Raw genomic sequence first — 22,998 nt, forward strand, 5'->3', positions numbered from 1 at the left:
AGTCCCGGTGTGAAGAATTTCCCTAAAGATTTGTTTTCCATGTGGCACATGTGAGATTTGTGTTTAGTTCCCAAGAGTCCTTGGAAGTCTTAGGTTAAAACAATTCTAAGCCCTCCCTGGGCCGATGGGGTCTTGTTCAGAGAAGGCTGGGGAGAGATCGGCCTCACTCTAAATCTTCTCTAGTCTGATAAAGGACTTTGAACTCCTTGGAATTAAAAGCACCACCAGAAGTGTGACCCTAGGTGGTGTTACCATTGTTTATTGAGTGCTGCCCCCTAGAGGATTAAAAAATGGTCTGGCCGCTTGAGTCCCCAGGGATGGAAACCTGAGACTCACTCTCTGTCCAACTGCAGGAAATGAGGCCTTCACTCAAGGGGAGTGGGAAGTCTTGCAGCCCTGGTACAGGGGACTCCCAGGAAGTAAGTGAGGGTCCCCCGTAGGACACCGCTGAAAAATGAAAAGTTATAGTGTGGGCAACCAGGTCCAGGAACAAAACTGATTCTGACTTTTCTGTAATCTGGAAGCAGCCTAATGGGGACCTTCATCCCTGAGACCCCAAGACCAGAAGTCCAGGGTTGTCATTCTTATGGTTCTCCAGTGGGCTTAGGTTTACTTTTTCTCTCTTCTTTTCCCCTTTCACAGTGCCCTTCACCTAAACCCTGGCTACATTATTCTCAGAAACAGGAGTCTCCCACATTGGGCACTGGCTAAAATGGTTTGGCATGCCTGGTGAGTGGTGGGGAGAGGTGATACTAAATGGCCCTCTCTATTCAGGGACTGTCACTACAGATAGTGTTCTTTGTCCTTAGATTAGCATCTTGGGAATGACATAAACCGGGATCTCTGCTTAAGGTTAATAATCCAAACTGCTCTTTTATTTTGTTAAATATTTAAGGCTTGGAGTCATTCTTTACAATTGAGCTTTAAAGAGGAGAAATGTAAATCTGGAGTTTTTAATAATATAGATGTGTTCTCAAGCCTAGAAAGGAAGGAAGAAGGAAGGAAAGGAGGGAGGAAGAGGAAGGAAGGAGGCAAAGAGGGAATGTAAGGTAGCATTTAGGCTAGCCAGGAGACATGCTCCCTGGAAGAACTCAGAGGCCTCTGTTCTGTGCCTTTCCCAACCAGGCATCTGAGATTAACAGTGTGATACTCAGCCTGTGGGTTTCCACTCTAAAATCCCACCCCACCCCCCAACACAGCTTGGCTCAACTATTTGCAAATCACTTCTGATTCAATTTTGTTTTGGTTATCTCAGTGTAAATAACAGTTAAGTGGGAGTTACAGATTTTTCAAACACTAAAAGTGATAAACAAAGCTAATGGGCAAGTCCAGATAAGGAGGGAAACCACCCAGAAGAATCCACAACTACAAGCCAAGAAGAAAATGGGTAGTCAGGTGTGTGTTTCTTGTCACCGAAACTGTATTTTTCTTAATCTACAGAAAATTTTACTTTCTTAATTAAAAAAAATCTTAATCTGTAAACATCTTTCTGAATTTTCTTATTTTTCATATACCTCTTTTGTGGCATAAAAGGTGTACATGTGCAGGGTGTAATTTAGGCTGTTTCGGTCGGAGTTTTTATGATAATGTAGTAATAGGTGTCTGGTGAAGCAAGACAGTTTGGAATCCACAAAGCCATTCTCAGAAACAAAGATACAAGTGTTTCCCCAACTGTTAGCTTGCAGTTCCCTCTAAACAGTTTTCACGCCTCCATTTAAAAATAGTTGGCATAATGATGTTTTCTTTCTCTGGGCTTTGTGACCACGTTTCCATGGGGGAAAATGTGAATAGACGTAGTTACAGTAGCATTTGGATGAGACGCCTTCAAGCATCTATACTTTTTCAGGGGAACTTGATGGAATCCAATTTAATTACCTGAAGAAATTCTTCGCTGAAGAAAGTCTTTCCTCTTTTTAGGATAGTTACAAGTTAAAGGCGCAGGGGTAACGAAATCCTAACCCAGAGAGGAGCAGAGCATGTTTGGGACATAACAAAGGATCTGAGTAGTAAACGTAGCGAGTGTTTGGGGTTTTATTCAGACCGGGCTGACGGTGTGTGTTGCTGCCACGCACCGCTGCCTGTTCGAACGCATGGCTGAGCTGCCGACCGGCTCGCTACCCCAAACACCGTACGCCACCCAACTCCTCTTGTAACACCATTGCGCGTGGCATTGTGTTGGGTTCTGCGTGTGTGGCATCGGAGTCGTGGAATTTAGGGGAAACAAGGCTTTTCCCCCCTTCCCCCCCCTCCCCAGGTCTCCCTCGGGTGGGGGCGACACGGCCAAGGGCAGTGCGCCCGCCCTGGGGGCGCTTCTTCCCCAGGGCGTTACGCACCGGCGGCCCGGCGCGGAGGTGCGCGGGGGCGATCGGGAGATGCGGGGCGGGCGAGGGGCGGTGGGGTGGGCGCCGCCTTAACTTCGATCCTGCGGCGGCCGGAGAGAAGCCGCCGCCGCCCCGCCCGAGCTGGGTGCCGCGGCACAGGGCTCTGCGCCGCGCGTCTCCGCGGCTGCCTCTTTAATCAGGAACACAGAAGGGGCGGGCCCTGAGCCGGCGCGTAATCGGATAGCTCTGCCGCGGCTCTGACATCCACATGCTGCTCGGCCTGAAAAGGCAGTGGGGAGCCGGAGGGGAGGCAGAGATCGCGAGCGAGGCACCAGCCTGCAGCCGGCCACCAGCACATCCTCAGCCGCGCAGACACTCGGCGAGGTGGAGGTGAGGGCGGGCGCAGCGAACTCGGAGAGGGGCTCGCTCGCTCCCAGGCGATCCCAGCCGCCGCCGCCGCCGCCGCACCAGCAGCAGCAACAGCCGCAGCAGCTTCCTTCCTCAGACTCCCCTCGAGAGGCTGGCCAAGCGGGTGTAGCCGTTGGGGGAGGCTCCCGCCGGGGGAACCCGGCGAGGACAAGAGCAGGGCGGCCGCCTTCCACTCGGGCTGTCCGGCGGCGGCTGCCTCCGCCCGCGTGTCCGTCAAGGGTGCCGCGGGATGTGTCAGTTTACGCCTCTGAGATCACACAGCTGCCTGGGGGCCGTGTGATGCCCAAGGCAAGTCTTGGCTTTAATTATTATTATTATCATTATTGTTACGCTTGGCTTTCGGGAAATACTCGTGATATTGTAGGATAAAGGAAATGACACTTTGAGGAACTGGAGAGAACATATATGCGTTTTGTTTTTGAGAGGAAAACCGTGTTCTCTTCCCGGCTTTGCTGATTTCAGGAGCTACTCTCCTCCTGGTGAGGTGGAAATTCCAGCAAGAATAAAGGTGAAGACAAGCCACCAGGACTCAGGAGGGAAACGCTGACCATTAGAAACCTCTGCATAAGACGTTGTAAGGAAGAAAATAAGAGAGAGAAAAACACAAAGATTTAAACAAGAAACCTACGAACCCAGCTCTGGAGAGAGCCACCTTCTCCAAAATGGATATGTTTCCTCTCAACTGGGTTTTCTTAGCCCTCTACTTTTCAAGACACCAAGTGAGAGGTCAACCAGGTAAGCCACTGAAAGTTTTTTCTATTTATTGCAACATGGTTTCGCCTTTAAAAGCGACCGCTAAAGCAGGAAGGCCACGCAGAACGGCACAGAAGAAGGCTCCCTCAGTACTCAATCATTTAAAGAGAGATCCCAGACGGCCCTTCCTACACCACCACGGCTGCTAAAACCCAACTTTCCTCTCCTGCTAGGAGTGTGTGTGTGTGTGTGTGTGTGTGCGTGTGTGTTTTGAAACAGAATTTGGCGGTGTTCAGATGTCACATATGGACTGAATCAAAGGTTTAAAAATACAACAAAGCCTTTGCATTACAGTTTTGGGGAATTTTTTTTCCCTGTCTTGAAGCAGAACACATCTCCCTTGAGTTTCTCCAACTAGCCAGTGAAATATAAATCATTTGCATTCCCTCCACTTAGCCACATTAAGCAATGTTAACTGAAGGGCTTGGGAAAGACAAGAGTTTAGTTTTGGTTTTCAGATGCTGTAGATGCTTTGGAGAATGGCTGGTTATGCCTCAGAATCATAAGGTTCAGGCTGGTGGAGCAAGTTGGCTTGTGGCTGAGATAGGGGCTTGGGGTTGGGCGCTGCTGGCAACCAAGACGGTTGGTCTCTTCTCTCTTCATCCATGTGTTGTCTGGGAAAGTAAATCATATGTTCTTTTAGAAATTACTATTAGCTAAAACAAATTGCAGGCCCTCGAAGGTCTCTCACTCTTGTGAAGTGGTTAGAAACTTTTGAGTGGAATTTGTTCTCAACCACTGCCAAAAAGGGTGTGTGGACAGGCTGCTGTGGAGATAAGCATTTCGAGGCCCAGAACAGTCTGGGGACCGCATTTGTGGGGAGCGGCAAGGGGTATGCTCTGGAAAGGGGAATCCATGGGGAATGCAGTGGGGTTTGTGCTTCCTTCTGGGACCACTCTCTAGAGTGAGCCTCTCTACCCCACTGAGAACAGTGTCTGGAATCTAACAGCAAAACTCTTAGCAGCTGCTACAGGTGATTGGAGATGGAGAAGCCATCTATGGAGGAAATGGGCGAAAGAAAGGCGAAAAAGCCTTCCTGAAGTGCCCTCACCCAAGGCACTTGCAAGGTGATGGCGGCAGTGGTAGGGCTAACTCTGCAGCCTCCTGGGCATCCCCAGAACATCAGCTAGTGGGTCCTAGCCTTGCATCTGGTACTGTCACCCTTCCTTCTCCTCACGCCCCCCACCCAGCACACACACCACTTTAAGCTTGGGCATTTATTTGAGGGGGGAAGAAAATTCAGAAATGCCTTTGCCACCCAGATCCGCACGTTTGCAGCTCTTTCTTTGCCATAAGTGGTCTTCAGGGCAGCTGCAAATCCTACCAAAGGGATGGGTGGGGGTCCCACTTGGGGAGGTTTTCTGGGCCTCCCCCGTTCCCTCTTGCCTTATGTCTAAATTCCCAGCTTGAAGCGGAATTAAATTACCTCTCACAGACCTAGATGCTGCGTAAATTATGTATGTTTGTGTGATTCGCTGTGTGCGTGTGTGCACGCGCGCGCGCGCCGTGAGAATGCCCACAGTATATTATGTATTCAGACACGGACTCCGGTAGGCCCCAGCGCGCGAGCGCGCACACACTGGCACTCACACTGGCGCGCACACACATGCAACTTCAGGTTCCGTGTGCTGTGCGGAGCGGGAGGGGTCGTGAAGACTCAGGGGCCATCTCCTACCCCAGATGTTCGCACATCTGTCCCCGAGCGCTGCTTGGAGTGTATGTACGTGTGTGCGCGACACCCGCTTGGACCCACTCCCGCTCTGCCACCTGCCTCCCGCGCTCTCTGCAGAACCCCCTCCCATCCCAACAGTGCTGCGTCACTTCCAGAGAAGCCCAGAGGCGCGGAGTTCGGGGCAACCTCGGACCCAGGGTGGGATCTCAGGGTGGGATTCGAAGCTGGGACCTTCCAAGGACCTCCAGCTCCCCAAAATGCAATCTCAAGCCGTGAGCTGCTCAGACTTTCAGGCGGAGCAACGCACTGGCACCCGGGCAGCCGGCAGCGGGTGGCCAGGGCGAGGCCAAGCTACACCTCTGACTCACCCGGTGTGCGCCGGCCGGGAGGGGAGCCTGGTTCAGCCGCCGCCGCCGGCGACAAGAACCAATTCTGGGAAGGAGCAAGATGGGGCAGAAGGTGCGCGCGGGGGAGCAATTGAGCGAATAACACGGCGGCCGCGGCGCGCGGCACCTTGGGCTGGCGCGTGGCTGGGAGGCCGCATGGGCGACGCGCACCAGGCTGCCCCTCTCCTCACTGCGCCGCCTCGCCAGACCGCAGTGCAGCCGCTAGCCTGTCTCCCTCCCTGCCCCGGGCGCCCCCGCCAGTCCCCTGCGCTCCGCTCTGCGCGGCAGGCTCGCCGCGACCCCTAGAGAGACGGCTTTGAGTGGCGGGAGGCCGAGGCCGGCTGGCTTGGGAATCCAAGCGCTGGCCCAACTGGGTGATAGGAAACTGGGGTGGGATTTCGGAGAGGAGGGCGGAGAGAGGCGGGAAGCAGCCAGCTTGAGCCGCAGGAATGCGCGCAACTTGCACAGCCTCTAGAAGCGCGGCGCGCCCAGCGCCCGCCGGTGCGCAGGAACAGGTGAAGAGCACGCGGCGCGCGGCCATCCACGTGGTGGGGACGTGATAGCCCCTCAGCTCTCCTCCTAGCCCTCCCTCCCCTTCCCCGCCCCCCAGCGCCGTCTCTAACGCCGCATCGATTTGTTTGGGCTACGCAGCAGAAACAGAGCCCAGCGATCCATAAACATTCTATTAAGCAAAAATATTCCCAGCGAAAGCAAAACCGAGGCTGAAGCCTCCGCGAAGTTGGCCGTCTCCAACTACTCCATGCTTGTGCTCTCCTCCTCCTCCTCCTAAGGACACCCCCAGGGGAAAGCCTGCGGCATTTCCTCAACGCTGCCCGACGCCGGAAAGTTAGGTCTCGGCTGCAGCTCCGGTCTCCGGAGAAGCCTCTGCCTGCAGTCGCCGGCGGGTTCCCGCCTCCCCTCCCCAGCCGCCTCGCTCTTTGCTTTTCCACGTGAGAAAAAGAAATATTCACGGCCGATGCTTCGTTTTCACTGATTGATTTCTTTTTAATATCAACACAAGTTAATGGAGGCAAGGCGCGCTGTGATTAAAGGGCTACCCCCGCCCTTCGACTCGGGCTGGCCGCGCTGCGGGTCTTTCTCACCGGGTCTTTCCCACCGGGTCGCAGGCGTCCAGCGGCTGGGTGGCGGGCGCCGGTAGCCCTAGCGTTTGGAGGTGGGGGAGGGATTTGGAAAGGACTTCTCGCCCCTCTGGGAATCATCTGGGTTGGGGAACCGTCGGGAATCAGCTTTCCGGACCAAGTTTTAGGGGATCTGGCCCATATGCGTTGCGGTTTCTGCGGCTCCGGCTGAATTTCTTCTGAAGGGTAGGAGATCCACGCTCAGGTTTATTGGCGTGTGCGCCCTGCTCGGCTCCCCTCCCTCCACTTCCTTTCCTTTCGGTTTCAGACAGAGAGGAGAGCCCCCTGGCGCTAGCCATTCCCGATCAGCGCCCACTACGAACGTCCCCTTTGCTAGAGTTAATCATGATCTGCGGGGGACTGGGTTTTGCCCAGAAAACCATTCAAGTCCTGACAATGGGTTTCTTCGAATGGTGGCAACTCCCAACCCTAATGTCCCCACCTCCGGGACACATCGCTTGGGGCCAAAAGAACCCAGACCCCATAACCATCTACCCCTCCCCTCCTCGTCTGGAGAGCTTTGATCTATGCTTGGGTTTTAACGCCATTACCATGGACACGCGCAGATTCTCGGTCAATTCACCCTTCCGTCTGGACTGGATGATCAGATAAGAGGTGTAAATTGGCTGTGGGAGACAGGTCTGGGTTCAAACAAATCCTGAAAGAGAAGCAATGACGGTCTAGGCGCCGGATAAGGGTTTGAAGTGTTTCTTTTAGCCTGTCTCCCCAAAATGTGAGATGGCCATTGGCGAGCATAATAATTTGCAAGTAAACTGTAAACTCCTAGATTTTACGCAGACGGCCTGCTCTAGGCTCTAGGGATTGGTCTCATGCCCACATTAAATGGGTGCCCAGTAAACATTTCCCCCGTGATCAGCTCCCGGAGGTAGGGAAGCTGTGGCCAGTTGCCAGCAGAGCACGCAGTGCAAGACAGTGGCAAGAGGAGCACTCCCCAAAGGGCCCCGGGCGGGCCCCTACTTGTCCAAGTGGTGCCTGGTAGAATTGTGAATGCGCGAGCGCACATCAGGTTTGGAGTTTTATGTCATCCCATAGAGCCCTCAGACATTAAGCCACGGAGCACTCAACTGGCAAAATGAAAGACTGGAAGGCTGCAGTGACTGGAACCCAGGCTACCCAGACAGGACTCCTGCTGTCTACCAAATGGCTCTGATCCCCTGCTGTTGAATGTATCAAGTCCACATTCTGCAGCAGAAAGGCCAGTTCCTATCTTCCAGGCATAGAAAAAGCTAGGAATCCAAATGCCAATTCATATGCAGTGAGGCACAAATACAAATAACAGTGAGGGAGGGGTCTGGGGTCAATGAGGAGAGACACCAGGGACCAGATGATTCTGGGGACCCTGGTGTTTTTCATTTCACTCAAGTCTTCCTTAAAGCAATCAAGAAAATGAACTGACTCAGGGTGACCTGAGTGTAAGACAATTCTGAGTTGACAGAATTCAAGAGCCAGGTAAAGAGGTTTCCAAATATATTCTCCAAAGGTCCAGTTTGGAAAGACTTTAGGAACTTGAGCTGAGATCTTCCTTTTTTAAAAGATAGAGCAAAAGCAGAATATCTTTTTAATTTCTTGAACTGACAAGAAAGGACTTGAAAAGTGACATCTGGGCAATGGCTTGTAGTGTTATTAACATATTTGAGATATTTTATTATCTGACCATCATTTGCAACTGGATAATCTTTGAGGTACCTTCCTTGAGTGGCAGATAAGTATATTGGTCACGAGAAGTTAGTCTTTGTACTGTTCCTTCCGGGTAAGGACTTGGCTATTTGCTGGTTTTTGTTTTTTAATTAACCCATTTCTGGAAGATGCTGCAGAAGTTTGTCCTGGAGATCCTACAGTATTTTTCAAAGCTTTATCTGCCTTGATGAGCAATGGCCAAAGGCTTAATGGTTTCATTGCCTAACAGGATTCAGCGGAGTTGGATTCCAGGACACAGTGGCCTTGTATCATGGCTGGCCCTCCAGGAGAAAGCATCTTCTAAAGGTTTAGGAAGCTGTCAAGTTTAGATAAGGCTGAGCTCCGATCCTCTGGGACCTTGGTTGTATTAATAAGGAGAAATTAATTTTTAACCACTGGGAACATTGCCAAATTATGTGACCTTTGGCAGACCAGCTGTGCTATAAAAATAAATCCCCCATTTCTGAAAATGCTACTCCTATCCAGTAGAACAATAACAATGTGGCATTTAGGATAGAGAAGAGTAGGATTGAGAAGAAAGGAGAGAAATAGGAGTTGGCAAAAAACAAAACAAAACAAAAAAACAAAAAAACCCTTCAATGTTGTGATACATGGTTTCAGACCTGAACGTCCTATATCCATCACCCCTCCTCCCCGGCCCCATGCCTAGGGTTTCCAGAACACAGGAAAGAGGGCCAGGATGACAAGGAGCTGAGTGCCTGTGTGTACAGGGAGTGGAGAAGGTGTTAAGTGCTTCCAGCCCACTCACACCCCAGCCTCAAACACATCTCTCATTGTTCACACAGACAGAGTACTGGCACAGGCAGAGAAAAGGGGGTTTTCAAACAGGCAAAATGTTTGTCTTTTCCTAAATGCTACCAAGTAGGTTTGCCACTGAGAAGTTTTGTGGGGATCATCCCTGGCCTTCCCACCTTCTGAAACACGGGAACTAGACTGCCTGGGTTTAGAATCTAGCTCAGCCACTTGCTGGCTCCGTGATCCAAGTATCCTGTGTGATCAGATACTTAGTCTCTGTGCCTCAGTTTCCTTGTCTGTAAATGTGTTTGGTAACAATACCTACTTCATAGGGTTGTTAGGCTATGTCAGATTATGTAGAATACTGTTTGGCACATATGAAGCCGATTCTGAAGTCACTGAATCTTTAAAACTGTTTCAGTGGGGTTAATGGAATCTCGTGATCATAGAGAGCACACTATAACCATTGTGGTAAGTTGATTTTTATGAGAATTTAAAAATAATTCTTATTCTCAGTTCTTCCACCACCAAACCTCTGTGTTTTGTAAGCACCATATTATCTCTCGCCACGCTCTTCTTCAGAGAATATTCTCTGCTGGGTTCTTATCTTAGATTTATGTCTCCCTTGCATTTTTTTCCTCCTTCTTCTTCTGTTTTCAGTATTCTTACCTCCTATTTTCTTTTTAATCTCTCATTTCCTTTCCTTTTCCTCCCCTTCCATCCTTCAACACTGAGAGTGTGCTCAGCAGGGAACATTGTGTTTAAGGCGCTCTCCCGAATGTGTAATAACTTCTACTCTGGCACTAAGGCCCTTCAGCAGCTGAACTCAAAAAAGTCATCATAAAGACAAAATAGCTTTTACCCAGCAAGACTCTTAATAATCCCATTTCCCTCTGGGTCTTCATAAAGGAGTCATTATCTAACCCAGAAAAAAAAGGAGGGGCTGGGAGTAACAAAAGAGAAGCTCTCGGTAGCGCAGAGTGCACGAGGCTGCTGGCCAGCTGAGTGCACGTGGCCGTGGTACCCTGCTCCCGCCTCCACAGATCCTGTGATAACCAGTAACCAGTTCTGGAGAGTCTTTCAGCAGAGAAGATAATGGGAATTGCAAATTACTAGACCAAATGCTAATAATAATTGTTTGGATACAGGGGAAAATATAAAACAGATGTGCCCCAAAGGCATTCTAGGGGCTAAAGAAAGGAAAACAAGGAGGGGTTGAGTAAAGAGAGGTGGGCTGAAACCAAGCACAAGAAAATCCAATACCAACAAATGGCTTAGTGATGAAGTAATAGTCAGCATCTTCCTGGTGGTAGAGATAACCAATATTTAAAGTTGCCTTTGGAAGTGTGGGGGTTGGAGTGAAGGGGACAAAACCCCTGAGATAAATTAATTTTACTAATATTAAAATTAAAATGGCCGAGCGTGGTGGCTCATCCACCGCACTTTGGGAGGAGGAGGTGGGCAGATCACCTGAGGTCAGGAGTTCGAGACCAGCCTGGCCAACATCCAAGATCCCATCCCTGCTAAAAATACACACACACGCACACACACACACACACACACACACACACAAAATAGCTGGGTATGGAGGTGGGCGCCTGTAATCCCAGCTACTCGGGAGGCTAAGGCAGGAAAATCACTTGAACCTGGGAGGCGGAGGTTGCAGAGAGCCAAGATTGTGCCACTGCACTCTAGCCTGGGCGACAGAGTGAGACTCCATCTCAAAAAAATAAAATAAAATAAAATAAAATAAAATAAAATAAAATAAAATATCAATGTGCTTTGAACTTTATCATTATTATCTGCTATAGGGTGTTCTAGCAGACATAGTTCACACTAACTCTACCTTGACCTACTTGTGACTAGGTATTATTATCCCAGACAAGTTATTCAAACTCTCAATTCACCACTAAGACACATTTGCACTTAATAACAGCTGGGGGTGGGGAAGGAAGGGCAGTAACTGTGGCCGCAGAATAATTTCTGATAGAACTCTGAGTCTGTCCTATCTAGTGATACTTTCGATGTTCCTTTGGTCACTTCTTAATTGGTTAATTCACCAAATCTCGATGAGTCTGACTTGGGAAAGGCTCTGGTTTGATCCTGTAAGGCTTGCCACAGATGGATCAGCAAGGAGTCATGACCTCAAGTTGCTGGTGGCTCAGTAGACTGGATGAGGCCCTCCAGAACTCTCACACATCTCAGAAGATGCTAAAGAGCTTCAGCCTGTCAGATGCACAGAGGAGAAAGACCACTCCCAGTATGGGAGAAGAGAAAGGGCAGAGGCCTGGAGTGAGAGGGTAGGTGGGATTTAGAGCAGGGAAGGGCATACCAGGGGAAGGGGAAGGTGTGAGTAGAGAAATGGATGCTGGGTTGGTTTGGGGAACACTCAGAAGCTGCAGTTTAGAATGTATGGTGGGAAATAATTGCAAACAAGATTAGAAATAATAGCTTGGGCTCAATTCAAGGCCCAAATTGCTAGGCAAAGAGGTTTGGGTTTCACTTGCTAACCAATGGGGAGCCATTGATGTTTCAACATAAGCTTCAGTTAATCAAAATAAATGAAGACAATATTATATTACCTTTTTTTCTCCTTTGGTTTTTGGAGAGACCTCAAAATTATTCTTCTGTTTCCTTCCCCAAATGTCTCCTAAAATGGTCAGGAATTGTAATCCCAGATCTCTCATCAATGGCATCAAAATTGCATTTGCAATGAGGGCTGGAAAAGAGCGGACATAAATATAAACTAATGACATTATATCGGCTGCCCTATTGGAATTGCATTTGTTTATGATATAAGATGACAAATAACAAGGTTACCACAGGTGGCATGATTCGAGGTCAGGAGAGGTAATCGCATCAAACTTACATTTTACCAATTAAATGAGGCTTCATTTTTAGAATCTAGATTGAGGGGAGAGATGTTCTAAAGGCCCCATTTCCAGACCCAATTTCCAGTTCTCTCCTAAGTGAATTCATTGGAGGTGTTTTAAGAGAGGGGATTTGCTTTGTTCTTTATTCATTTCCAAACTCATATGCTGGCTTCCTCTCCTGCTCTCTGCTTCCCTCTCTCCTTCCCTCCTAGACGGCCCTTTTATTCAGATTTTGAACTTTATCACTGCAAAAGTTCAGAAGGATTTCCATTTGCTGTGCCTTCAGGAGTGCATCATTCACTGCCACCAGTCTCCATAAATTGAGTAGATTGCATCCCTTCCCAGTTGCCTTAGGAAGTGGTCAAACAGCCACATTCCTGGGCTGATGGATTGGCTCATTTCTTCCCAGCTTAAGCCAAGATACAGATTTTATGAGACTGTCTTGTGACAGGCTGAAGTTGCTTTGAATAAAACAAAATCCAGCCTCAGCTCACAGAAATAATTCTTAAAACGCAGCTTATCCCGGGTTGGTGAGCAAAATTTGGTTAAAACCCTGAGCCAACGACTTAGATGATCTGGGTGAGGGATTTGAAGAAACTCCTTTTGGTTTTTCTTTTCATGCATCACTGTTGTTGACATGCTCACACACAGAACTGTGTATCCATAATATTTATAAATATGCAGCCACAGACTCAGTTACAAAAAGAAACTCGTGTTAGTAGACCTGATGTGATTAAAGGAGACATTTGAACTCCCCATAATGCAAGACAGACATGTTTTCTGAAGAATCCTGCAGTTTTGTTTCAGGCTTACCAAGCAGATAGAACAGGGGTAGCACCTTGAATAAATGTCTTATTGTCTAGGAGGGTAGAGAATCTTTTGAATTTTTGGCTCAATGTATGGGTTATAAGATCTATTCCTGACCTCATTATATGGGCTTTGGATTTTAGCACTGGAACTGACCTTTAGAATCACCCCTCTCATTCTATAGATGAGAAAACAAAGGCTCAGAGTTGTCTACTGGCTTACCCAAGGTCACACAGCTTGCTAGTGGTGAGGCTAGACTTGATTACTAGGCTTTTAAATCCTGCCAGTGCTATTTCTAATAAACTTCCTGGTGGAGTAAGCGGCAAGGTGACAACCTCCTTTCTTTTTAAGTAGAGCAAAGAGTTTCTTCTTTGCCTTGCTACCAATAATTAAATGAAAACAATGCTGTGGAAATAGGGACAGGGTGGGATGATGCTGTAGATAAGAAATAAATTATAAAGTAGATAAAGTGTATTATTTTCAGAGGAAATGAGACCGATTGCTTTTCTCCACTAAGTGCCCTCAGGTATACATAGGAAATAGATGTCTCCTAGTCATCTGCTCTTTCTCTTTTCCATAGCATGTTAAAGTAACAGGGAATCGAGATGCCCCATTTAGGGGGTTTCAAACCATGTTCCAGGAAGCCCCGGTGGACTTGCGGAGAAGCCCTTCTGAGCTGACGGCAAGAACTAGGAGGCCTGGACACTATGCTGCTTCTGGCCACCTCCCTCCCAGCATCCAAGAAGAGCTCCCTTTTGTTTTCTTTGTACATGGGAGGTCTAGGTAGAGTTTTGTTCAAGAAAAAAAAAAGGTACTTCAAAAAAACAAATAAATTTGAAATCTACACACCTAATTCAGTCCATTCATTGAATTACAGTTTGTGAAGCTGAGCCCTAGAAAAGTCAAATTGAGTGAGTTAAGAGCTGGGTGCCATCTCCCATCTTTCTGCTAATGTCAATCCATCCCTCTCCTGGTAACCCAGTCCCATCACCCCAGACTCACCTTTTACAACAACTGGGCCCTCTAATCCCACATTCAGCCAATGGCCAAGTTTCCCTGGTTTTGCCAAGGACTTTTTCCTTCAGTTCAGCTAAAGCGAGGGATCTGATTGGTCTTTTACCAAGGTGTCGTGAAGTAAGCTATAGTAATCAGATTGTTCACTACAGTCAGGCTTCAGTATTTAGCAAATATTATTGTCAAGTTCAGGTTATACAGTGTTCCTTTAAAACAATGCCAACTACATTTTTCTAGAAGGCAGACCAGATTTCTAAGAGATCTTCTTTTCCCATTCTTAATACTTCTGAAAAATTAAATATTCGCAAGGAAAGTGATTGGGTTCTGTAGGAAGGTGGGTTCCTAAGTGAAGGGGTACAACATCCCTTGGCCTTTTCAGGGCTATGTTACCCCTAGGCAGTGGCAGATGGTACTTAGGCTACCAGCAAAACAACAATACTTAAGAAGGAGAAAAAGAGCAAGACAGAAAGAGTTTAAAACAATCTGATATTTTACATTTCAAATAAAAACACCTAAGTAGTCATTATAGGAGGAAAATCAGAACTTGGTGACTTCAGAACTTAGTGTTCTATTTCCAATTACATCTGGAGATGTCACTTTATTCCTCTCAGCCTTGGGCCTTTCTCAGACCTGACCTGGCTCATCCTGCAGGCTTCCCTCCCAGATGTAGGAGAAAATGCTCTAACAGTCCAAGCCTGGGTTTTGCTATCTCTCTTCGGATGATGAATTTGCCCCAGGTGAAAGGTATTCACGAAATAGTTGCAGAATGAAGTCTTTTGTCAACTCACTGAACGGGCTCAGTAGCTTAAACAGGGTCAATTTCCCCTCCGTATATGGAGATTGGCCTTAAGGGTTTTGCCCTGGAGTTCAACTCTCCTTTGGCTTAGCTTGACTCCTCTGAAACAAGACAGCAACCATGTATAAAGTTCATTGTGGAACACAATAAAGACCTACAAAGTAATGGATGGTATAGCTCTTCAGAAGAAATTTTAGCTGATTTCTACTGGGACATGTTTGTATTTAAGAAATGATGTGTCCCCAACCCTAGAAAGGAAAGATCAGTTATCAAGAGGAGATGTAGAATGATTAAGTGTGTTTTCTTTACAATTTTTACTGATATGTTTCAAGAATTCTGTTCTCTCCAAGAAAAATAAAAACAGAAATTCTAGTATTTATCTTTGTGGATATATGTTTGTGCAAGTGATGTGTGATATTTTATGAGAAGGTGTGAACGTGTATATAGGACTAAAGTGTGAATTACTGATACGTATATGTACTTGAAGTATGTTCAATATCTATGTTTGTGTGTGTTTCTGAGTGTGAATGCAAGCCAAACAAGAATGTGAATTTATAAATTTGTGAGTATTGAAAAGGTTAACCACACACAACTGAAGCAGATGTTCTAATGAGTTCTCTGATACTTCAATAAGGGCCTTGATTTTCTTCAGGTAAAGAAAGGATAGAAAAAAAGAAATGAATGACTCCTTTTTCTTTTAGTTTAACAGCAGACAGTACAGACTATCGGCTATGGGATATATATAGTTTAATTTTTTTTTTTTTTTTTTTGGTAGTGGAGAAATGATCGTTTCTGCTGTAGATGAGAAATTAAACCTTCCTGTGAAGAAGTTTCCTGTCTTTATTGCTGATCTGTGTGCCAGGTCTAATTACTAAAAGCTTAAACCTGGGGTGTGGGGAATTGAGGGAGAAAAGTTCCCCTTTCAAGAGTAATTGGAGAGAAGTAGAGGAAGGGATGGGGAAGGGAGGGAGAGAGTGTGGGTGGGGAGAGTGGAGAGTATGTGGAAACCATAACAGTTACTAAACAGGAGCTCAGCTCAGGTTTCCTCTGATGAATTCCAAGGCAAAAAAGTGTGGTTTGGGGTGAGTTGGTGGCAGGGCTGCAGTTTTCTGCAAAATAGCTGGCGGAGGAGCTGGACCCGGTAGAAAATTCCCCCTTCTGCTAGTTGAGTAAGAGCAGCTGGTGATCTATGTCCTTACACCTCTGCCTTGTCTCAGAGGACCACTCCACCCTATTTCATATGCATAAGCCAGGACCAACGGGCCTCAATTTGGCTGGCTAGATGACATTGGGTTCCCAGCATGGGGGAGTGGTGTGGGCACCTGGAAAGCCTGTGGGTATTGGCTGCAGAGGAACTGGGCCTCGTGGCTGGCCTCATGTGGTCTGGGTGGGAGGGATGAGCTCATTGTCCTCATGGGTTGGGGTGGGTGCAGGGTCATTAGGTAAGAAGATGATATGCTGCGTACCAGCCTGAGGAAATGGCTGCTTTTGTTTTCCACCCAGTAGGAAATGGACCTGAATTCATTCCATTCTGGGCAGTTCAATACGGCACAGTTTGAGCTTGTGGAGGCTTGATGCCGAAAAGGCTACTTGTGTGGATTTGTGTCCCAACCACCCGTGTGCAGCGTGCCCATCTTTTATGCATTTAAAGCCTGTCAGGCCGGTAGTCTAAAGCAGAGGTCTGGGAGATAGTAATGCCAACAGACATGGGGAATAGTAAAGTGCACCTGTAGAGTTAAAAAATGCATGACCTGTTCCCTCAAAGAGTGAACACAGGAGAAAGACCCATCCTGGAGGGCGACTGCTGAGTCGTAATACATAATTCACGGGCCCATGCTGCTCCATGCAGATGGCGATATTAAATCGTGATTGATGCTAAGAGACACACACATCTCAGGAAGGTCTCCGAGAGGCTTCTGAATATTTCCATGTCTCATGTGCCTTCCCAGCTTCTGTTCTACCGTGGTATTTAAGCAAAGCTCCCTATTTCCCAAGAATCCCTGCTGGGGATTGCGGAACTTTACTCCCGAATAGATGAGATTCCTCAAATGTCATCACCCACCTTTGGAGCCTTTGAAGGTGGCTCCCTTCCCTCCTGGGCCACATGAAGCTGTTTGCCTCCAGCCAGGCACTGCGGGTACAGGGAGCCAGCTCTTCCTGCAAACGGCCAGTTATGGCTGGACAAAGCAGCAGCACACTCTGGTGGTGGTGACCAGGCAGGAGGGACAGTGGGCAGACAGCGCAGAAGAAACAGATGTTCATTCAACTCAAAGCACCTTTGTCGAAATTCCAAGGCTAGAGCCAGTAGATTCTCTAATACAGATTTTTCCATTCGGTGTATAATGAAATAATAAATCAAATTTGCGGTATATGTGGAATTAAATGTTTGGGGGTTTTGCATTTTTTTTCTTAAAAAAAAATGTAAAAAGGCTGCAATCACCCTCCAGGGCCTGTTCTGGCCCAAAGCTGAAAGTGCTTCCTCTGCACCACATGTAATTGTTACCAGGCTCGCTTGTGGGTCGGCACCACAAAACCACCATTGTCAGTTCCCAGATCCCTGACTGCTGGCTGCCTGGGCTGGGCTGGGAGACACCAAATAAAATGAAGGATTTATGAGATAAAGATAGAGATGGGAGGTTGAATGAGGAGAGGAAGATGGGCCAAGGAGGGGAGGCAGGAAAGGCAGGGAGGCATGTTGAGTTTGCAGTCCTCTTGTTTTTTTAATCACAGACCATGTAATTGAGAATATTTATGGCCATGTTCTGGAATACTTTCATCTGTGTGTGTGTGTGTGTATAGTCGGGTGGGTAGGGGGGAGGGATGAGCTGGAATAATCTCTTCCACCGAATGAGTAAGTAGGTTAGTCTTCTGGACTGCCATAAAAGGTCTGTAAAATAGTTTTAATCAGACACTGGTACAGAAGAGAAGGAGGGAGTGTGGGGGGAAGAACGCTGTAACATATTTGAAGTTCTTTGGGTTGTTGATTTCTCTTTCAGACCCACCGTGTGGAGGTCGTTTGAATTCCAAAGATGCTGGCTATATCACCTCTCCCGGTTACCCCCAGGACTACCCCTCCCACCAGAACTGCGAGTGGATTGTTTACGCCCCCGAACCCAACCAGAAGATTGTCCTCAACTTCAACCCTCACTTTGAAATCGAGAAGCACGACTGCAAGTAAGCACCGTCCTGTCCCACTGTGTATCCCATCCGTGAGATGCACACGCTCTGCCCCCACCCCTGCTCTTGTCACTTCTATCACCCCTCACCCCAAGACCTGCTGCTAACCAGTGGTGGATCCTGGCCCCAGAGGAAAACCTCAAGGGGCATTCCTTTGCCAGGGAAATAAAGGTGTGGCTGATCCCACAGTATGGTGGAAAGAGCCTTCTTGAGTGAAAAGTAGAGAATATTACCCTACCTCCAAAAGCCGGTAGTGGAGGAGAATTCCCCTGTGGTGGCAGGGGCTGGACTACAAAACTCCACCTCTTGACTTTGGGTTACCTTGCACTTGGACATCTCCCCATTTCCACAGCTGCTACATGTATAAAGCCCACCCGCTTCCTTAATAAGATAGTAGCTGTATCCCCAAGTGGAGACTTCCCCCACATCCAGCCATGCAGGACCAGCCTGTTACCTTATATAGTGGTAACTGGTTCCCTTATAGAAAAGAAAAGGGTGAAAAAAAAAAATCTAAGTAGTTCTAAGATTCATATTGGTTCTTGATAGCTGTGCTACACAAGTTAGAGTCTCAGTGTCATGGATTTAACAAACACTCTTCTAATTGCATTACAAATATTAATCCATTTACTTTGCACAGTGGGCCCTGGGAAGTTAGTGCCATTATGATCTCCATTTTGCAAAAGAGAGAAAACGGAAGCACAGAGAGGTTAGGTCAGTCACCCAAGGTGACTCAGCTGGTCCTACAACATTGGTTCTGCCACCCTGGAAACGTGTGGCTTAGGAACTCCCAAGTGGACATTTAGACGCTTGGGAGTACTTTAGAAATGCCATGTTACCACCGAGGTCCCTCAAAGTTAAGGGTGGGAAGCAGGCAGCATGTCTAGAATGCAGATGTGCTGTAAGCTGTCTACTGAGCTCCATCTTAAAGTCTTTTCTCGTTGGAAATAAAGCGAGAGTTTTTGTGCAGAAAAGAATGTGCCAACAGTCATATTCTGCCCCAAATGAGCGCCTGCAGCATGCTGTTACTCTGATAAGTATTCAGTGCTCCCATGTGATTAATAAATGTCTAAGCCTTCCTTGCTATTAAGCAAGGAATTGCAAATACTGAAAAATTAATAAAGGGGCCAGCTGGCAGGACAGGTACCAAGGAGAAGGCAAAACTCCTACAGGCCAGGTCTGGGCCAGCACTTCCTCATGGAAGAAACAAGGCCCCTCTTTAACTAGTGCTAGACTGTTAGGCTCAGTGAATTGATGTCATTATTATCCCCCTAGGACTAATTTGCACCTACATAATGGTTTTCTCATAACAAGAGGTAGTCTTTGTTGAAAACCAAAGGGTTTCCCGGATGAATGCCTCATGTGACGGAAGAGTCATAAGATGAAGTTTCTAATCCCAGATCCACTCTTGACTCAACGGATGACAGAGAAACTCACCAGTTCCTCTTTGTCTAAGTTACTTGAGTACCCTGGATACATTTGCTCTGCATCCCAAGCCTTCTGATTCCCTGACAGTGAACTTTATCAAACATTTCTGTTAGAAGAGCTTCTTTATAAGGTGTTTTGGGCTCTGATTCCTCTGGCTGGACTGCAGAAGGTTGGCACAAACGGAGGCATAATATACAGAGACAGCCTGGGTCTGAGCTCAGAGAAATTTGACTAAGCACCTCTCTCTACTAAGGGCCAAATTCTGTTATGCTTATGCCAGCAAATCTCCCAGGGAAATTGCCAAGAGGTCATCCTATGTGTATTCATAGTGGCAGAGGGAGAAAGCATGGCTTTTGGAAGGAAAAACTTAGAAGCTAGTAAGCATGGCTTAAAACATGTTGGGAAGGACGAAAGGCCAGAAAAACACGCTCCTGCCCTGACTTTGGGCTGCAGGGTACCCCTTCCAGGGACAGGACTCAGTCCCAGAGATGGGGAGAACTGAAGGTTGCCAGAGCCTCTGACAAGGGGAAGAAGAAGGCATTGCCCCTTGCTGGAGGTGGAGTAGGGGAAGCCAGCGATTTACAGGGTTATCTTCTGGCTTATCATCCTCACTAAATCACTTCCTGTTTTTCTCCCCATTCCATGACCTCATGTGTCTGGGTTGAACCTAAAAAGTGAAGGAGGTCAGAAAAAAATCTTTCTGGGGTCTGTTTCTCCCAGTGCCAAACTGTCAGAGAGGCTCTGTTGGGATTAAGCCTCATCCACTTAACCTTGTCATTAATTCTCTGTTCCTCCCCCCATTTCTCCCCCACTCCCCATTTCTCTCTCTTTCTCTCTTTCATTAATTTTTGTATTTAGAAAGACACATCTGGTTTTCTCAGCCTCTCACTCTTCAAGGTATTTTTGACATTTCCCCTGGCCATTTGCATTTGCAATAAATGGGCTTCCCCTCCCCACTGCCTTGTTTCACTTTCTTGTGAAAGGAACAATTAATCTAATTGAAGTCCTGGAAGTTCTGTCTTGTTCCGGCTCTCCCTCTCTCTTCCATACTGCATTTTCGTTCCAAGGGAGCTCCTGGGTTTGGAAAGCACTCACTCTCCAAGGAAATTAGCCTGCTTTCTCTTTTTATTTTGGGTGCATGCTTCAAATTGGATTTGGCTCTGCAGGCCCATAAGGTGGATAATTCTCAAAAGAAAACTGCCTGGGCTGGTCTTCCTATCACAGAGCACAGCAGCAATGCCCCAGCAAAAAGGGGAACTGAGCAAGAAAGTCAGGAGAAGCAGCCAGCTCAGCTGTGGAGACAGAGCAGTGGTCAGCACGCCCAACCTCGTGTTTGCCCGGGTTCTTCCTACGTGCAGGGTTAACTGCAAAGATTGCCCCGAGGCCTGGAAACAGGGCCCTGATATGAAAGAATTTATCCTGGGCTGTGGCCCCTGGGCCCTTGGCTCCCTGTATACCTTGAACTCTACATCCCAAAGGTTGAGACGGTTGCTGAGTAAACCCCAGATAGACCTTTTCCCCTAACCGTTGCTTGTTAACTTTGTTCCATCGAAGCTTGCTGTCTGCTTGGAAAATTTCACTCACAAGCCGCAGCTCTGCCTGACTCAGTGCAATCCAAGGCCACCATCTCTGGTGAACTTCCCTTGACTCCTCCCTCCAGTCACTTGCAGAAATGCAAATCCTGGGCACCCACAGGCTGTTTTGGGGCCTGTATAGAAGCTGTGGGCAGAAACCAGAGGCCACTGTGGTACTGCTGGACTCCTGCGGCCAAAGGACAAAAGGGTGAGACTACGGACCGTCTGGGCAAACAGAGAGAAGCCACTTTATTCCCTGTGGAGTGGAGGATGCTAGGATGTTGCTGCTCCGGGCAGACAGAGGCCTTTCGCTTGAGTCATCAGCCAACAGACTGAATGTTATGGTTTTAGAAACCCATACACAAAGTTGAGTGTTTTTTTCCATTTCTAAAATTTAAAATGTATGTATTTTTAAAACACCCACCTGCATATAACACACAGCTTGTTCAGGAGTTCTCAAACAGCCCCAGCACCCACCCCATCCCAGAGGCTCAACCAAATAAAACCAAAACCAAGAGGCTGGGTCCTTTTAAGCATTGGTAATTTCTACCTGTAATCCCAGCACTTTGGGAGGCCGAGGCAGGCAGGTCACCTGAGGTCAGGAGTTCGAGACCAGCCTGGTCAACATGGTGAAACCCCGTCTCTACTAAAAATACAAAAAAAATTAGCCAGGCTTGGTGGTGCGCACCTGTAATCCCAGCTACTCTGGAGGCTGAGGCAGGAGAATCACTTGAACCTGGGAGGCAGAGGCTGCAGTGAGCTGAGATTGTGCCACTGCACTCCAGCCTGGGTGAAAGAGTGAGACTCTATCTCAAAAAAAAAAAAAAAAAAAATTGGTAATTTCTAGATGGGTATCTCAATGGGTCTCAGAAAGTGCAAAACCCACTAGCAAGAAATGAAAGAACATTTCTTAGGCTAAAAACCTCAAGGAAGTCTACATAAATGATTGTATGTGCTATGTTCAGCACAGCAATATCTCATTTACCACGTATCATTGAAGAATGACATTCCGTTTAGGTGAAGTGTCCAGATACTGAAATATCCACCTTTAAAGTTCTTAAAAAAGAACTTTAAAGAGTTCCAAGAGTTCTTTTTAAAAGGATTTCTAATAAAGAACATTCTAAATCATGTGCTGCCCTTCCCTATCTTTTTAAAACCTACATTGAGAGGAGTCAACTTTTTCTCAATGATTCAGGCTTCTAATTCTAAGCTTCACTTTTGTGACAGCAGCCAGTATTGCCATAATTGGAACAGGCAGATTAAGATTTGAATTTTTATTGACCTTGTAAACTTCCCAGGCCTCAGTTTCCTCATCTGCAAAGCTGTCATAATAATAAATATTTTGCAAGATTGCTCTGCCTTTTTATGTAGGTGCCCAATAAGTTAGCAACTGTGTTAGCATCATTGGACTTTGTCAGGGGACAGTTTGGGACTTTCTATCAATCCTCCTGCTTTCACACATCCTATTACGAGTATGCCTGTCTCCTATAGCCTTCCCCTTCTGACTTGTCTTTGCTTTTTTATTGGGTTATCAATTTTGCTTCAGGAGCCCTTGTTGTCTCTTGGGAAGTTTGAGTTATGGGACCTAAGCTTTGCCCAAGCCAGTGCAATCCCAAGGCCAGCATTTCCAGTTGGCTTCAGCCAGCCAAGCTTGCAGCAGAGTTAGGACTGGGGAGTGATCCCAAAGTGACAAAGCGTAAGAGCAACAGAGGATGGAGTTCTCAACATCAGTGTAGCTGCTCATAATCTTTTCTTTTAGGCTCCCCCACACCCTCGTATTCTGCATATTCAAGGTTTTGGATGTTTGCCTCTAAGTGTCCTAGATAAACAAGGTGCTCTTGTGTTTATTTACAGCCAGAGGGGCCCTCTATATCTTAGAAGATGTGTCTGTTTCTCCCAAAGTAAGAGATGATGTCTTAGAAAGGTAGCAGTTTCCCAGTTGATAACCTGATCATAATAAACAGAGAGATCAGACCAGACCTCAGTCATCTGGCCCTCCCCACTCAGCCAGCAGTGTTTCCCTGTGCTCAGTAAACACCGTCGATTCCCTGCAAACAACCAAGCGTAGTCTTACATCTGCGTGAGCCCCCTGAATTCCCAGGGCTCCAGCCCTCCTTCCCCTCCCTCCACGGTGTCCAGCTGCAAGCTCCCATCTTCCTCCCCTGAGTTTCCTTGCTT

General features: G+C 47.4%; 1 protein-coding gene across 11 annotated transcripts in view; it reads left to right on the forward strand.

Annotated features, from left to right (window-relative positions):
* The first annotated feature begins 2,460 nt into the window (after positions 1-2,460).
* NRP2 (neuropilin 2) overlaps positions 2,461-22,998 on the forward strand; it is a 115,610-nt gene continuing 95,072 nt past the window's right edge. For 4 of the 11 annotated variants that reach the window (XM_063645013.1, XM_063645015.1, XM_063645016.1 and 1 more), the window contains exons 1-2: positions 3,512-5,634; positions 17,641-17,818. In XM_063645013.1, coding sequence (XP_063501083.1) covers positions 5,184-5,634; positions 17,641-17,818 — 629 coding nt within the window. In that variant the 5' untranslated portion in view covers positions 3,512-5,183. Of the gene's footprint in view, positions 3,486-3,511; positions 5,635-17,640; positions 17,819-22,998 lie in introns of those variants that run through there. The other 7 variants (XM_063645019.1, XM_063645018.1, XM_055290340.2 and 4 more) reach the window with 7 other exon arrangements.

The sequence above is a fragment of the Symphalangus syndactylus genome, chromosome 8, assembly GCF_028878055.3.
Source record: "Symphalangus syndactylus isolate Jambi chromosome 8, NHGRI_mSymSyn1-v2.1_pri, whole genome shotgun sequence".
In the NCBI taxonomy this organism is placed as follows: Eukaryota; Metazoa; Chordata; class Mammalia; order Primates; family Hylobatidae; genus Symphalangus; species Symphalangus syndactylus.